General features: G+C 36.1%; 2 protein-coding genes across 2 annotated transcripts; both read left to right on the top strand.

Moving 5' to 3' along the window:
• Positions 1–6367: 6367 nt before the first annotated feature.
• Positions 6368–8080, top strand: LOC149541597 (uncharacterized). Its single transcript, XM_089796091.1, has 4 exons — positions 6368–6564; positions 7070–7386; positions 7478–7595; positions 7680–8080. The coding sequence occupies exons 1-4, from the start codon at positions 6438–6440 to the stop codon at positions 7739–7741; spliced, it is 624 nt and encodes a 207-aa protein (XP_089652217.1). The 5' UTR covers positions 6368–6437; the 3' UTR covers positions 7742–8080.
• Positions 8081–12736: 4656 nt separating this feature from the next.
• On the top strand, positions 12737–14422 carry LOC149541596 (uncharacterized). Its single transcript, XM_089796090.1, has 4 exons — positions 12737–12983; positions 13479–13795; positions 13887–14034; positions 14115–14422. Exons 1-4 carry the CDS (start codon positions 12857–12859, stop codon positions 14174–14176), a joined length of 654 nt encoding a protein of 217 aa, XP_089652216.1. The 5' UTR covers positions 12737–12856; the 3' UTR covers positions 14177–14422.
• The last annotated feature ends 1040 nt before the right edge of the window (positions 14423–15462 follow it).

Genomic DNA, 15462 nt, shown 5'->3' with positions numbered 1-15462 from the left:
GCCTACTTTCTCTCCCCCATCGTCGTACTCTCTCAGACCACCCCCTACTCTCTCTCACCCTCACACTACTACTACCTACTATCTCTCTCTCTCAAGTTCTCTCTCTCCCTCTCTACTCTCTCTCCCCCATCTTGTACAAGCTCTCTCTGCCTCTCCCACTCTCTCTCCCATCACCTACTTTCTCTCCCCCATCCCCTGCTCTCTCTCTCTTGTCTCCCATCCCCTACTCTCTCACACTCTCCCCCATCCCCTACTCTCTCTCTTCTCTCCCATCCCCTACTCTATCTCTCTTACACATACACCCCCATCCCCCCCTCTCTCTTTCCCTCTCCCATCGCCTACTTTCTCTCCCCCATCGTCGTACTCTCTCTCTCTGCCACCCCCTACTCTCACACTCTGTCCCATCCCCTGCTTTGTCTCTCTTACACACACACTCTCATCCCCCCTCTCTCTTTTCCTCTCCCATCGCCTACTTTCTCTCCCCCATCGTCGTACTCTCTCGCTACCACCCCCTACTTTCTCAAAACACATCACTCCCCATCCTCCCTACTCTCTATCCTCCCTACTCTCTCTCCCATCCCTTCCCTCTCTCTCTTCCTACTCTCTCCCATCCTTTACTCTCTCTCACTCTCCCTCTCCCACCACCTACTCTCTCTACCTCTCTCACCCCCTCTCCTCTCCCATCGCCAGATCTTTAGATCTCTCACACACACTCTTATCCCCCCTATCTCTCTCCCTCTCCTAAAACCTAATTTCTCTCCCCATCCCCTATTCTCTCTCTTCTCTTCCATCCCCTAATTTGTCACTCTTACACACATTCCCATTCCCCCTCTCTCTCCCTCTCCCACTGCCTACTTTCTCTCCCCCATCGTCGTACTCTCTCTACCACCTCCTACTCTCTCTCTCACTCAAACTACTACTACCTACTATCTCTCTCTCTCAAGTTTTCTCTCTCCCTCTCTACTCTCTCTCTCTCTCCCATCTTGTACAAACTCTCTTTGCCTCTCCCACTCTCACACTCTCCCCCATCCCCTACTCTCTCTCTCCTCTCACATCCCCTACTCTCTCACACTCTCACTCTCTCCCATCCCCTACTCTATCTCTCTTACACATGCACCCCCATCCCCCCTCTCTCTTTCCCTCTCCCACCGCCTACTTTCTCTCCCCCATCATCGTACTCTCTCTCTCTCATCCACCCCCTACTCTCACACTCTCACACTCTCTCCCATCCCCTGCTCTATCTCTCTTACACACACACACTCCCATCCCCCCTCTCTCTTTTCCTCTCCCATCACCTACTTTCTCTCCCCCATCGTCGTACTCTCTCTCTGCCACGCCCTACTTTCACACTTTCACACTCTCTCCCATCCCCTACTCTCTCACTTTCATAGATACACACACTCCCATCCCCCCTATTTCTCTCCCTCTCCCTCTCCCTCTCCCACTCCCTCTCCTACTACCTACTATCTATCTCTCTCAAGTTCTCTTTCTTCCTCTCTACTCTCTCTCTCTCTCTCTCTCTCTCTCTCTCTCTCTCCCATCCCTTACTCTCACTCTCTCTCCCATCCCCTACTACTTTCTCTCAAACTCTCACACTCTCTCCCATCCTTTACTCTATCTCTCTTATAAATAAATACACATTCCCATTCCCCCCCTCTCTCTCTCTCTCGCAGTCCTTGTCCCACTGCCTACTCTCTCCCATCCCCTACTCTATCTCTCTTAAATGCTTCCATTCCACCTCTCTCTCCCTCCCACTCCCTCTCCCACCGCCTACTCTCTCTCTCTCTCTCTCTCTCTCTCTCTCTCTCTCTCCCCCTCTCTCTCCCATCCCTCTACCATTGCCTACTCTCTCTATCTCTCTCTCCCCTCTCTCATTCTTGACTCTCTCTCTTTGACACACACACCCATCCCCCCTCTCTCCTCTTCCATCCCCTACTTTTTCTCTCACTTGCTCTCCCTCTCCCACTCCCTCTCCCACTACCTACTCTCTCTCTCACTCTCACTCTTACTCTCCCCCTCTCCACTCTCTCTCTCTCTCTCTCTCTCTCTCTGCTACCCTCTAGTCTCTCTTAAATTTTCACTCTCTCCTATCCCCTACTCTCTCTCTCTCTCTCTCTCTCTCTCTCTCTCTCTTTCTCTTTCTTACACACATTTCTATTCCCCCCTGTCTCCCCCTCTCCCACTCCCTCTCCCATCACCTACTCTCTCTTCCATCCCCTACTCTCTCTTGAGCTACTTTGTCTTCCCCCTCTCCCATTCCATACTCTCTCTCTTTCACACACATGCACCCCCATCCTCCTCTCTCTCAAGTTCTTCCTCTCCCACTCTATCTCCCATCACCTACTCTCTCTCTCTCCTCCATCCCCTACTCTTAATCTCTCTCTCCCAACGTATACTCTCTCACACACTTCCTCTCTCTCCCATCCCCTACTCTCTCTCTCTCATCCTATACTCTCTTTGCCACCCCTACTCCTTCTCACTTTCTCTCTCCTATCCTGTACTCTCTCCCCTCTCCTATCCCCTACTTTCTCTCTATCCCCTATCCCCCCCCACCTAGTTCTCTTTTGCAACTTACATCTTAATAGTATGTGCGCACTATAGTGCTTGTGCCCTATAGCGCTCACGCGCTATTTAGAACTGAGGTTTAAATAGCGTGTGCATGCTATAGTGTGTGTGCGCTCTAGGGTGCACGTGCTATTTAAACCTTAATCAAACCCAAGCCTAAGGCTTGGTTTTGCCTTGGAGATCCAACCCAAAGGTTTGGATTTGATGAACAGGCCTAAGACGTGTTTTCTAGCAAACATACAAAAAATGATTGTTTTTTCTTCTCTGCTCCCTTTCAAGATTTCTCGTGTTTGGGTATCGATAAGATCAAGTTACATAGCATTATAGGTCTCTGTATTAGCTATCTAACCATATAATTTATTTTTTATTTGAACTGTTTCAAGCCTTTCATCTATAATTTTTTTTGAATGTATGTTCATTTTTTGTCAAAAACCACCACATACTAATTGGGCTATAGATTTTAGCTCGTTCATCGAATTTTGTAACAACTTAGTTTTTTAGAAACTAGACTCCATTCTACACACTTTGCAAAAAAAAAGTTTTGATTTTAGATTAGTTTTCAATTATTTCTAGGGGGAGCACACAGATATTTCACATTTTTGGGATGTGTCTAGTTAAAAAATTCGTTAAAAAAAAATAGACATTATAAAATTACTCGAAAAATTAAAAAATTTCAAAAAAAAAAGTTAAAATTCTAAGGGGGCCACACTTTGTACTGTGCTATGTTTTTTTTGGAATAAACAGTACCACTTTTTGTGGCCCCCTTTTTTGAGGACCTAAAACTAAACCATTTTGAAAAAAAAATAGTAGTTTAGAAACTAGATTCAAAGGACTATGACTTTTTTTTTTGTCATATCTAAAAACTTTGAGCGTAAATATCTTCAAATTCTTGTTGAAGTTTAAAATTTGCAGATTTCAGGAAAAAGGTGTCCACTTATACCCCCCTTTTGGCACGACAACTTTGTGCACTTACCCCCCCTACATTCTGAAATATGCCCCCAAATGAGTTTTGGTACTCATTTGAGTATTTGAAGGGATTTTATTTTTCCTCCTGAAGTAGTGTAACTTCCAAAGGCCATATCTTGTGATTCATGTATCTGATTGGCTATTATAACCAATTTTTAGAAACCTATCAAAGCTATCTAAAACTTGACTATCAAAGAAGACACTTGGAAAAAAATTGACCCTCTTTTAGAGGCTCTAACAACTTCAAAACTTGGTTCGAAGTTCTTTCATACCACCCCCCCAAAATCGAAAAATGTAAAATGAACCTCCAAGAAAGTAATTGGAGAAATCTATGTTTAAATAAAATCTTGATAAAAATAGTTTAGTTGCCACAAATAGTAGCCCTACCCAAAATAGCCCTTTTTGAAAAACTAGACAATATTTTTGGTTGATTCAATATTGCTATTAGACCTTGTACATATGATTAGTGAGATCTTTTTATAGCAAAACATACTTGTAACTAGTGAGGTTTTGGTCAATGAGACTTAATAAAGATAACTTTCAAGTGTTTCTTAACTGTTTAATTTTTTCCATACAAATAACTTTGTTTGTGCCTTATGAATCTTACTATTATATTCTATGTTTCTTAGTACTATTGTTATTTGGTTAAATTGTTTGATATGACATGTTTCATTTGTTTAAATGCATATTGTTTATTTTAATAGAAGTAATAGTTGTAGAAAGGTATATTGCTTAAGTATTCATCATTCTCAAAAGTTGTTATAATGATGGCTAATCTACCCCCCACCCCCCCAACCGTCCCCACCCCCCACCCCGCCACCCCCACTCTCCTCACCCACCCAGTGGCCATGTCCTCCACAACATGTTATTTCTAGTTTGTGTAGTTGATTATTCTTGAATATAAGCTTGAATATGGTTCTTAGTGCATTTTTATATTGAAATATTCTTTTAGGTTATCAATACTCATTCATTTTTGGGGCCAATCAAGAGTCTCAGGTCCCTTTTTTGCTAAATTTGTCTTAAATCTCAAAAAACTTAAGGCCTTGGATGTAAGGCATTTGAAATTTTAGACTTCCATTCCCTTGGATTATAATTTATATAGGAGGTTGGTCTTGTCTTCCTTTCAAGTAAACATAAATTTAGAATGATTTAATAGTAAAAATCTCCTTCAACATTTGGAAAGATAGACGCATAACTCTTTTTTTGTATTCTTCTACAAATAAACTTTTTTATATGTATACTACAATTAAGATATGTTCTAATATATTCTTATATAAATTACAACTGGAGCTTGTAAATTTATAGTTGAAGTTTCTCATTGTTAGAGATTAATCTTTACTTGGTAAAGTTAATTTCCTCCTTTTGTCTCTAATAGGAATATTCCAAAGAAATACTTAAAAACTTGTTGTCCTGTATGAGTTCTCACAACTCATTTTGTTTATTTGAAATATTTGAAATATCTCATTTCCTCCTTATGAGGTAACACATTGTGCCCACATAGGGTGCTAGATGCCATGTTTACACTCAAGAGTTTATAACTACTCTCTCATACATCTATTAATTTGAGTTGCCTCGTTTCTTTCTTTCATGGAAACATTTATATGCCAATCGAACTCTCTCTCGTTGCATTTTTTTTAGGCCTTATATCATCTACATAATCGTGAGGATTCTTTTTAAAAAAAATTCTTCTCTTATAAATCTTGTGTCTTCTTCTTCGATATTTGTATGCTTTCTCTTGGATTTTTCTTTTCATCCTTAAGGTGCCTTCAAACAATTTCTCTTTGATTATTTCTTTGCTAGTACTTTAATTTATTTTCCTTTGAATCATTTGCATAAAAAATTTAGAGCATTCGGAGAATGCTCTTTGTATTGTTGTCTGGGAGTTCCTCTTGACCCCCTTTTTGTTAAAGACATGTGGTTGTAGCCGATATTTTAGATGTGTTAAGAGGCTTTGAACCTTATAGCTCTTAATTTCTAGATACCATAGATAACACTACTTTTAGAGGATGGTTTCCATCTTCTCAACAACACTTTATCTCCAGGCATTACTAGTATTGGGTGTCTTGATTAATACAAAGTTCCATGCCTAGATTTGGCTATCTCCTTAATCCATGTTCAATCAACCTAAGAAAATACTCCTAAATAAGAATGAGCTCTCCTTGATTATTATTAGGAGTCTAATGATGATATTGTCCCCAAAGATATATATTAAAAACTTAATAACAAATATTTGTCAATCAAAATTTTGCTTCACTAGTGAATGTTGTTAAAACTTAACCGTCAGCTCATAGATTGACTTAACCTTCAAAATCATATATTTAAATAGCACCAAGTTTTAAAATTGCATATTGTTTTATTTTTTATATAATAAAAAGTTAGATATAACTGTTTCATAGAAATAAATAAATTGACTACCTACCTTGACTTGCATTAGCTACGCGACAACAAACATCATTTGCACTCCATTGACGTAAGACCTACCGCCGTGGCAAATGAATTTAAAATGTGAGTAAAAAGAAAGAACCCGCCCTGATTGGAAAACATGATGTGAGATGTCACCGACGTGGACTGTCGATGAACCGTTCGCATCCCGTGATCTCCGCCTAGACAGCGTGTGTTATCCGCTTGTACACCACACGACCTTTTTACCATGTTCAATCTCTAAATTATGAACGTGGCTCTTTTAACAGCTCGGCGTAGTTTCGCCCGCGACGCCGCTCTTTCATCGAGACCCGAATGGCGGTATTCTCGCACGTGCTTAAATTGTCTCACGTTTCTCTACCATTTTGAAACGCCGGCCTCTGCTGTCGTCCAGCTTTTAAGCTCTTATAAATACCATGCCTATGACTCCCTTCATTGCAATTGACATTCATTAGATTAGATCACGCATCTGTTTTGATTAAGAGATGGCTCAATCTCAAGCTCATTCTCACCCGGTAACAATCGACTTCTTGGGAATCGGAAGTGACGGGAATGCCCCAGAAAATACCAGTTCTGCCATGGATTGCCAGCGACAAATTATGAATAGGCGTGGTAAGTCGATTTCTTCATTTTAATTTCATCAAATAACGTAAAATCCTTAATATTGACATACATGCCTGTTTGCGCTTCAATATTAACATGAGTCTTCATCAAATATCTTTAAATTCTCAAATTGTGCTTCAATATATACAGCAGTATCCATCAAATACTTTAAATCCTTAATACGATATTTACGCTGATTTGCGCTTCAATATTTACAGGAATTCTCACTGAATATGTTAAAATCCTGGATCTGTGCTTTAATATTTACAGTAATGTTCATCAAATATCTTTAAATTCTTAATATTAATATCGATGTCGATTTGTGCTTCAATATTTACGGGAATTTTCGTTAAATATCTTCAAATTCTGGATCTATGCTTGAATATTTACGGGAATATTGATCAAATATATTTGAATCCTGGATTTGTTCCTCAATATGTAAAGCAATATTTTTTTAATACTTTTAAATCCTTAATATTGATATTGAAGCCGATTATTACTTCAATATTTACAGGAATACAATCTTGCCTGCGAAAGATTAAACCACATATGCTGCAACAAGTGCTCTCTGATGAACATTTGACCAATCCAAAGCATTCTCAGAAGGAGCTTTTCGGCGGGGTTTCTGGAGATTTAAAGACAATGGAATTGTTTCCGCAATATGCCACCGATTCTCGAACGGACAATAAGGACAGCGAAAAGCGTTTCCTCGATAGAGAAATCAGCATTTCTGAAGCATTGAATTTCAAGAGCCCTACCGAACCCTCATCTTCTAAGCTAATGCTTTTCTACAATGGAGCAGCAAATGTCTACAACGTTTCTTCTGACAAGGTAAGAAGTAATTTTTAACCTTGAAATTTCTTAGCATCACGGAGTTTTATTTCGCTTTCAACATGGAACTCACATTCTTATTTATTGACAGGCAAAGGCGATAATTACTATGGCAGCGGGTAACGGAAATACCGCAAATATTGGAGAAAGTGTTTTCAAATTAGAAGGATCAGCAAATCAAAGACATCCGCTTGGCATAGCGCATTGGAGTAAGTGCTCGAAATAATTTCTTACATTTTACGAGGTTAAAATTGTTTTCAATGAATTAACGAGGGAATGAATCTGTTATGCAGAACTTCCATTAGCGAAGAAAAAATCTCTTGGACGCTTTCTCCAGAAGCGGACGGCTAGGTAGTTTGAGCTTCTTGGTTGATTTGCGATGAAGATTGAATGACAAAAAGGATAATATTTTGTACAGTAAATTCGCTTAATTTGTCCGCTATATGCGCGGATTTTTAGGGATTATTTCTCTACGAGAGGGCGTCACATATTTGTTGGAGGGCAGTGTGGCAGTTGATTTTTTTGGGGGTGTGGAAGCAAATATTGCGAAGCAGTTAAGCATTGTGCCACATCTTTTTGACATATTCGTTTCTCTTTTAGACAGAGGAGTTCAAAGCGTTGTCCCACTGTAGGCGGCGAAGACTAACTTTGTATATCTGAGGCACTAAATTTTAATATATATTGTGTTTGACAACGGTTCGTTGCCAACTAATAAAGAATACTTGTCAATCACGTTACCGGATTGGTCAACCAAAGCTATATTTGAATTTTGTTGTTTATATGATAAAATGGTATTCGACTTGTGATCAGTTTTCCGGTTGAATGGAATGTTTTTATTCATTGTATTACAATATCTACGACACACTAAACTATCTTTCAATTTAGATGAAAGATATTGAAAGCAATGAAATGACTTCTAAGAATCATGTTAATGTAGAATATGAATATAACTTTGGTAATAGAAAGAACATATTATGTTGATGTGTATGTACAAATTTATATGTAATTTTTTTGGGTGTATATATAAATTTATATGGAAGTCTCTTTTTATATTTATTTTATATGTGCTTTATTGTTTAATTTTTTTTCGATTGTTCTTATTAGACAAAAGCAAGAGTTGTTGCAAAAAGGTTTGATTAGAGAAGTTTGAGTCTATGTGATGTACTTGTTGTATTGGCACCTAAGAAGAATGGAGAATGGAGAAAATATACTAATTTTAGAGCTTTTAAAAAGATCCTAGTGAAATATAGGTTTTCTATGCTGAGGATGGATGACATAATGAATTGTTTGAGTGGAGCAAAGTATTTTATCAAGATTGATTTGAAGAGTGGTTATCATCATATCAGAATTAAAGAAGGTGATGAATGTAAGGCTTCTTTTAAGAAAAAAACATAGTTTGTATGAATGGTTGGTTATGTTTTTGGGTTTAACTAATGCACCAAATACTTTCATGAGGTTAATGAAAAAATTTCTCAAAAGATTTTTGGGTAAGTTCATGATTGTTTATTTGGATGATATTTTGATATTCAATAAGACTAAGGAAGAATATCTTGAGCATGTTAGACAAGTATTGAAGCGATTGAAAGAAAAAAAGTTATTGATTAATTTGAAGATGTGTTCTATTATGCAAGAGGAGATTGTATATTTTGGATTTGTGATTTCAGCTAATGGTTTGAGAATGAATCCTGAAAAGGTTAAAGCAACTTTGGAATGGCCTACACTAGAGAATGTGGGTCAGGTAAGAACATTTCATTGTTTGGTTAGTCAAGTATAGACAGTTTATAAAGAATTTCAGTTCTATTTGTAATGCTATGATTGGGACAATGAGAGTAGATACAAAAAAATTTAAGTGGGCGTATGGGGCTGATAAAAGTTTTGAGACTTTGAAACAAAAGGTTGTTGAGTTACTTGTATTGACTTTTCATGATTTCAATAAGGTATTTAAAGTTGAATGTGATGCAAGTGGCAATGCAATAGGAGCTATGTTGAGTCAAGAAGGTAAACTTGTTACTTTCTTTAATGAGAAGTTGAACGATGCTAAAAGGAAGCATTCTATGTATGATCAAGAGGTTTATGCAATTGTTCAAACCTAGAAGAAGTGGAGACATTATTTGATTCCTAAGGAGTTTGTGTTGTATATTGATCATAAAGTTTTATAGTATTTGGAAAGTCAAGATTAGTTGAATCAGAGACATATGAAGTTGGTTGAATATTTGTAGAGTTTCACAGTTTTTATAAAGCATAAGAGTGGAGTTACTAACCTAGTTGTTAATGCATTGAGCAGAAGACATTCTTTGTTGATTGAGATGAAAGTTGAAGTTCTTGGTTTTGATGAAATGAAGGAATTTTGTGATATTGACCCTAATTTTTCCAAGGCATGGAAAGAGTGTAGAGAACCAAATATATTAGATCAAATGAGATAAGTTTGATGAGTATTTCATTCAAGAAGGTATGTTATTCAAAGGAATTCAATTGTGTATACCAAGAAGTTCTATGAGAGTTAATTTAATAAAGGAAAATCATTGTGGTGACTTGGCTAGACATCTTGAAATTGATAAGATATTTAAAGTTTTCTTATAAGTATTATGGGCCACAAATGTATAAGGATGCTCAGAAGTTTGTAAGGAGTTGTGGAATTTCTCAAGTTGCAAAAGGAGTAAATTAGAATATTGGATTGCATACACCTATTTCCATTAATCCTTGAAGTGACATTAGTATGTATTTTGTTCTTGGATTACCTAAGACAACAACTATGTTAAATTTTTTCCATTCAAATAACTGTGTTTGTGCCTTATGAATATTACAATTATATTCTATGTTTCTTAGTACTGTACTATTTTTTGGTTAAATGGTTTGATATGACATGTTTCATTTGTTTCAATGCACATTATTTATTTTAATAGATGCAATAGTTCTAGAAAGGTATAGTTCTTAAGCATTCATCATTCTTATTAATTTTTTTAGTGATAGTTCATTCACCCCCGACCCAATGCTCTAGTTCTCCAACATATTATTTCTATTTTGTCTAGTTGATTATTCTTGAATATAATATTGAATATGATTCTTAGTGCATTTTTTTATCAATATCTTTTCTTAGGTGCTTATTTGGCTCCTTTTGGGATTATCAATACTCACCCATTTTTGGGGGCCAATTGAAAGTCTCAAGTGTCTTTTTTGTTAAATTTGTAATAAATCTCAAAAAGCTCAAGGTATTGGACCTAGGGCATTTGAAATTTTAGACTTTCAAATTACCTTGGAATATAGTTTATTTGGGAGGTTGGTCTTGTCTTCATTTCAAGTAAACATAAATTTAGAGTTCTTTTATGGTAAAAATCTTCTTCAACATTTGGAAAGATAGACATACAACTCCTTTTTCATATTCTTCTACAAATAAACATTTTTCTATGTATACTAAAATAATTATATGTTATAATATTCTTATATGAATTACAACTCAAGCTTGTAAAGTAATAGTTGAAGTTGCTCAATGTTAGAAATTAATCTTTACTTGGTAAAGTTAATTTCCTCCTTTTATCTCTAGTAGGAGTATTCCAAAGGAATACCTAAAAGTCTATTGTCCTATATAAGTTCTCACAACTCATTTTGTTTATTTTAAATATTTAAAATTACACATTTCCTCCTTATGAGGTGATACATTGTGCCCACATAGGGTGCTAGATATCATGCTTACACTTGAGAGTTTTTAACTATTCTCTCATACATCTATTAATTTTCTTTCTTAGATGGAAATATTTATATGTTAATTACACTCTCCCTCATTGCATTTTCTTCAAGCCTTATGCCATCTACATAATCATGGGGATCTTTTCTTTCTCTTGCAAATCTTGTGTCTTCTTCTTGGATATTCGTATGCTTTCTCTTGGATTTTCCTTTTCATCCTTACGGTACCTTCAATCAATTTCTCTTTGATTAGTTCTTTGCTAGCACTACAAATTTATTTTCCTATGAATCATTTGCAAAAGAGTTTAGAGCATTGGGAGAATATTCTTTGTATTGTTGCCCTAGAGTTCCTCTTGACCCCTTTTTCCTTAAAGACATTTGTGGTTGTAGCTGATTTTGTAAATGTGTTGAGAGGTTCTGAACCTTATAGCTCATAATGTCTAGATACCATAGATAACACTCATGGAGGATGGTTTCCATCTTCTCAAGAACTACCTCTTGTGGCAATGCTATTGTTGGGTGTCTTGAGTATGACAAAGTTCCATACTTATATTTGGTTATCTCCTTAATCCATGCTCATTCAATATAAGAAATTACTCCTAAATAATAATGAACTCTCCCTGATTATTGGGAGTCTAGATACCATAGATAACACTCATGGAGGATGGTTTCCATCTTCTCAAGAACTACCTCTTGTGGCAATGCTACTGTTGGGTGTCTTGAGTATGACAAAGTTCCATACTTATATTTGGTTATCTCCTTAATCCATGCTCATTCAATATAAGAAATTACTCCTAAATAATAATGAACTCTCCCTGATTATTTGGAGTCTAGATACCATAGATAACACTCATGGAGGATGGTTTCCATCTTCTCAAGAACTACCTCTTGTGGCAATGCTACTGTTGGGTGTCTTGAGTATGACAAAGTTCCATACTTAGATTTGGTTATCTCCTTAATCCATGCTCATTCAATATAAGAAATTACTCCTAAATAATAATGAACTCTCCCTGATTATTTGGAGTCTAATGGTAATATTGTCCTTGAAGATACATTAAAAAAACTCAATAAAAAATATTTGTCAATCCAATTTTTGCTTGACATTTCAATATTGTTAAAACTTAACCATTATCTCATAGACTTGACCTTCAAAATCATATAGCACCAAGTTTTAAAATTGGATATTGGTTTTTTATAATAAAATAAAAGTTAGATATAGCACTATCATAGAAATAAATAAATAGACTACCTATCTTGACTTCATTAGCTACACTACAACGAACATCCTCTGTACTCCATTAAAGTAAGACCTACTACCTTGGCAAATGAATTTTTAATGTGAGGAAAACGAAAGAACCCGCCCTGATTGCCCTACATGATGTGAGATGTCACCGACGTGGATCGTCGATAAGCCATTCACATCGCGTAATCTCCGCTTCGATAGCGTGTGCTATCCGCTTGTACAGCACACTTCCTTTTTAGAATTTTCAGAGTCTAAAATAGGCACGTGGCTTTTTGAACAGGTCGGCGCAATCCCCCCCGCGACGCCGCTCTTTCACCAAAGGACTCGACTGAATGGTTTGATTGCCAAATGGCGGCATTCTCACACGTGCTTAAATTCCCTCACGTTCTCTACTAGTCTGAAACGCCAGCCACTGTGTTCGTCCAGTTTTTAATCTCTTATAAACTGTTTTAGCCTCGCGGACGTTAAAATTTTATCTATCTATCTAAATGCCAGGACAATGACTTCATTCATTACATTAGATCACGCATTTCTTTTGATTAAGAGATGGCTCAATCTCAATCTCAGTCTCACCTGGTCACAATCGATTTCTTGGGAATAGGAAGTGACGGGAATGCCACAGAAAATACCAGTTCTGCCACGCATTGTCAGCGACAAATTATTAATAGGCGAGGTATGTTATTTTGTTGATTTTACTTCGTCAAATATCATTAAATCCTTAATATTGATATTTATGCCGGTTTGCGCTTCAATATTTACATGAATTTCCATCAAATATCTTTAAATCCTCAAATCGTGCTTCAATATTTACAGCAGGATCTATCAAATACCTTAAAATCCTTAATACGATGTTTACGCTGATCTGCGCTTCAATGTTTACAGGAATTTTCATTGATATGTTTAAATCTTAGATCTGCGCTTTAATATTTACAGTAATGTTCATGAAATATCTTAATATTAATATCCATACCAATTTGTGCTTCAATACTTACAGGATTTTTCATTAAATATCTTTAAATTCTGGATCTGTGATTCAATATTTACGGGAATATTGATCAAATATCTTTGAATCCTGGATCTGTTCTTCAATATTTAAAGCAATATCCTTTGAATTATCTTAAATCCTTAATATTGATATCGATGCCTATTTGTACTTCAATATTTACAGGAATACAGTCTTGCCTGCGAAAGATTAAACCACATATGGTGCATCAAGTGCTCTCTGATGAACATTTGAGCAATCCAGAGCATTCTCAGAAGGAGCTTCACTGCGGGGTTTCTGAAGATTTAAAGGCACTGGAGTTGTTTCCGCAATATGCCGCAGAATCTCGATCGGATACCAAAGACAGCGAAAAGCCTTTCCTCGACACAGAAATCAGCATTTCCAAAGCATTGAATTTCAAAGCCCCTACCAAAACCTCGTCTTCTCAGCTAATGCTTTTCTACAACGGAGCAGCAAATGTCTATAACGTTTCTTCTGAGAAAGTAAGAAGTAATTTTTAACCTTGAGATTTCTTAGCATCACGGAGACTTATTTCGCTTTCAACATGGAACTCACATTCTTATTTATTAACAGGCAAAGGCTATAATTACCATGGCAGCGCGTAACGGAAATGCGGCAAATATTTCAGGTTCTGTAGATTTTTCAAAGGGATTAAGAGAAAGTGTTTTCAAATTAGAAGGATCGGCAAGTCAAAGACATCCTTTTGGCATAGCGCATTGGAGTAAGTGCTCGAATTAATTTGTTACATGTTAAGAGGTTAAAATTGTTTTCAATGAATTAACGAGGGAATCTGTTATGCAGAACTTCCATTAGCGAAGAAAAAATCTCTTGGACGCTTTCTCCAGAAGCGGACGGCTAGGTAGATTGAGCTTCTTGTTGATTTGCGATGAAGATTGAATGACAAAAAGGATAATATTTTGTACAGTAAATTCGCTTAATTTGTCCGCTGTATGCGCGAATTTTTAGGGATTATTTCTCTGCGAGAGGGCGTCACATATTTGTTAGAGGACAGTGTGGTAGTTGATTTTTTTGGGGGTGTGGAAGCAAATATTGCGAAGCAGTTGAGCATTGTGCCACATCTTTTTGACATATTCGTTTCACTTTTAGAGAAAGGAGTTCAAAGCATTGTTCCACCGTAGGCGGCGAAGTTTAATTTTCTATATTGGGGCACTGGATTTCAATATATATTGTGTTCGTTGCCGACTAATAAAGAATACTTGTCAATCACGTTACCTGACTGGTCAACCAAAGCTATATTTGAACTTTTTTTTGTTTATATATAATATAATGGTATTTGACATGTAATTAGTTTTCCGGTTGAATGGAATGTTTGTATTCAGTAAAGTACAATATCTACGACACCTTAAATTATCTTTCAATTTAGATGAAAGATATTGAAAGCAATGAAATGACTTCTAAGAATCCTCTTAATGTGAAAAATGAATATAACTTTGGGAATTGGCAATAGAAAGAACATAGTATGTTGATGTGTATGTACAAATTTGTATATATATATATGCAACTCTCTTTTTATATTTATTTTATATATGTTTTATTGTTTAATTTTTTGATTGTTCTTATTGAAAATTGATTATTTTGTTAATTATTTGATGTAAAATTATCACAATAAATTTATTCATTTTTAAATATTACAAGATCTTACACTATCTCTTTTCTTTGTAGAGAAATAAGATCTTTAACACTTAAATAACCATGCTTCTTATGGCATAACTCTTAAGTAGAAGTATACATCTAAAAGTTATTACATAATTACTTTCAATTTGGACATCGATATTATACAAACTCTATTTCCCAATTCTTTCAACAACTACATTATTGTGATTTTTTATATCTTTAACTTCAAAGACAACTTGTGTTGAAGAACTCAACTTCTAGACCTTGATCAATGATATTTTAAATTGATATCAATTTTCTCTTAATTCCAAAGACATGCGTATGACATTGGAAAGTTATTTTACATTTCCATTAGGTAGATGAACACTTATATCACCATAACCTTTTATATCATGAGACCTATCATCTCTTTAATAAATCTCACTTCCATCATTTCTCTCACAAATATTTGAGTAAAGAGAGTATTATTAGAAACAAGAAAATTTAAATTATGAAGGTTGTCATTTAACTTAGC

The sequence above is a fragment of the Cupressus sempervirens genome, chromosome 8, assembly GCF_028749045.1.
Source record: "Cupressus sempervirens isolate cs-2001-9-10 chromosome 8, ASM2874904v1, whole genome shotgun sequence".
Taxonomy (NCBI): Eukaryota; Viridiplantae; Streptophyta; class Pinopsida; order Cupressales; family Cupressaceae; genus Cupressus; species Cupressus sempervirens.
Note: the sequence above shows the minus strand (reverse complement) of the source record. Positions and strands in the feature narration are given on the sequence as shown.

Excerpts from the sequence above, each read along its gene's own strand:
- LOC149541597 (XM_089796091.1), top strand. The coding sequence starts at position 6,438 with ATGGCTCAATCTCAAGCTCATTCTCACCCGGTAACAATCGACTTCTTG. Across the intron at positions 7,387-7,477 it reads ACAACGTTTCTTCTGACAAG|GCAAAGGCGATAATTACTAT; the intron begins GTAAGAAGTAAT and ends ATTTATTGACAG. Across the intron at positions 7,596-7,679 it reads GCTTGGCATAGCGCATTGGA|AACTTCCATTAGCGAAGAAA; the intron begins GTAAGTGCTCGA and ends TCTGTTATGCAG.
- LOC149541596 (XM_089796090.1), top strand. The coding sequence starts at position 12,857 with ATGGCTCAATCTCAATCTCAGTCTCACCTGGTCACAATCGATTTCTTG. Across the intron at positions 12,984-13,478 it reads ACAAATTATTAATAGGCGAG|GAATACAGTCTTGCCTGCGA; the intron begins GTATGTTATTTT and ends CAATATTTACAG. Across the intron at positions 13,796-13,886 it reads ATAACGTTTCTTCTGAGAAA|GCAAAGGCTATAATTACCAT; the intron begins GTAAGAAGTAAT and ends ATTTATTAACAG.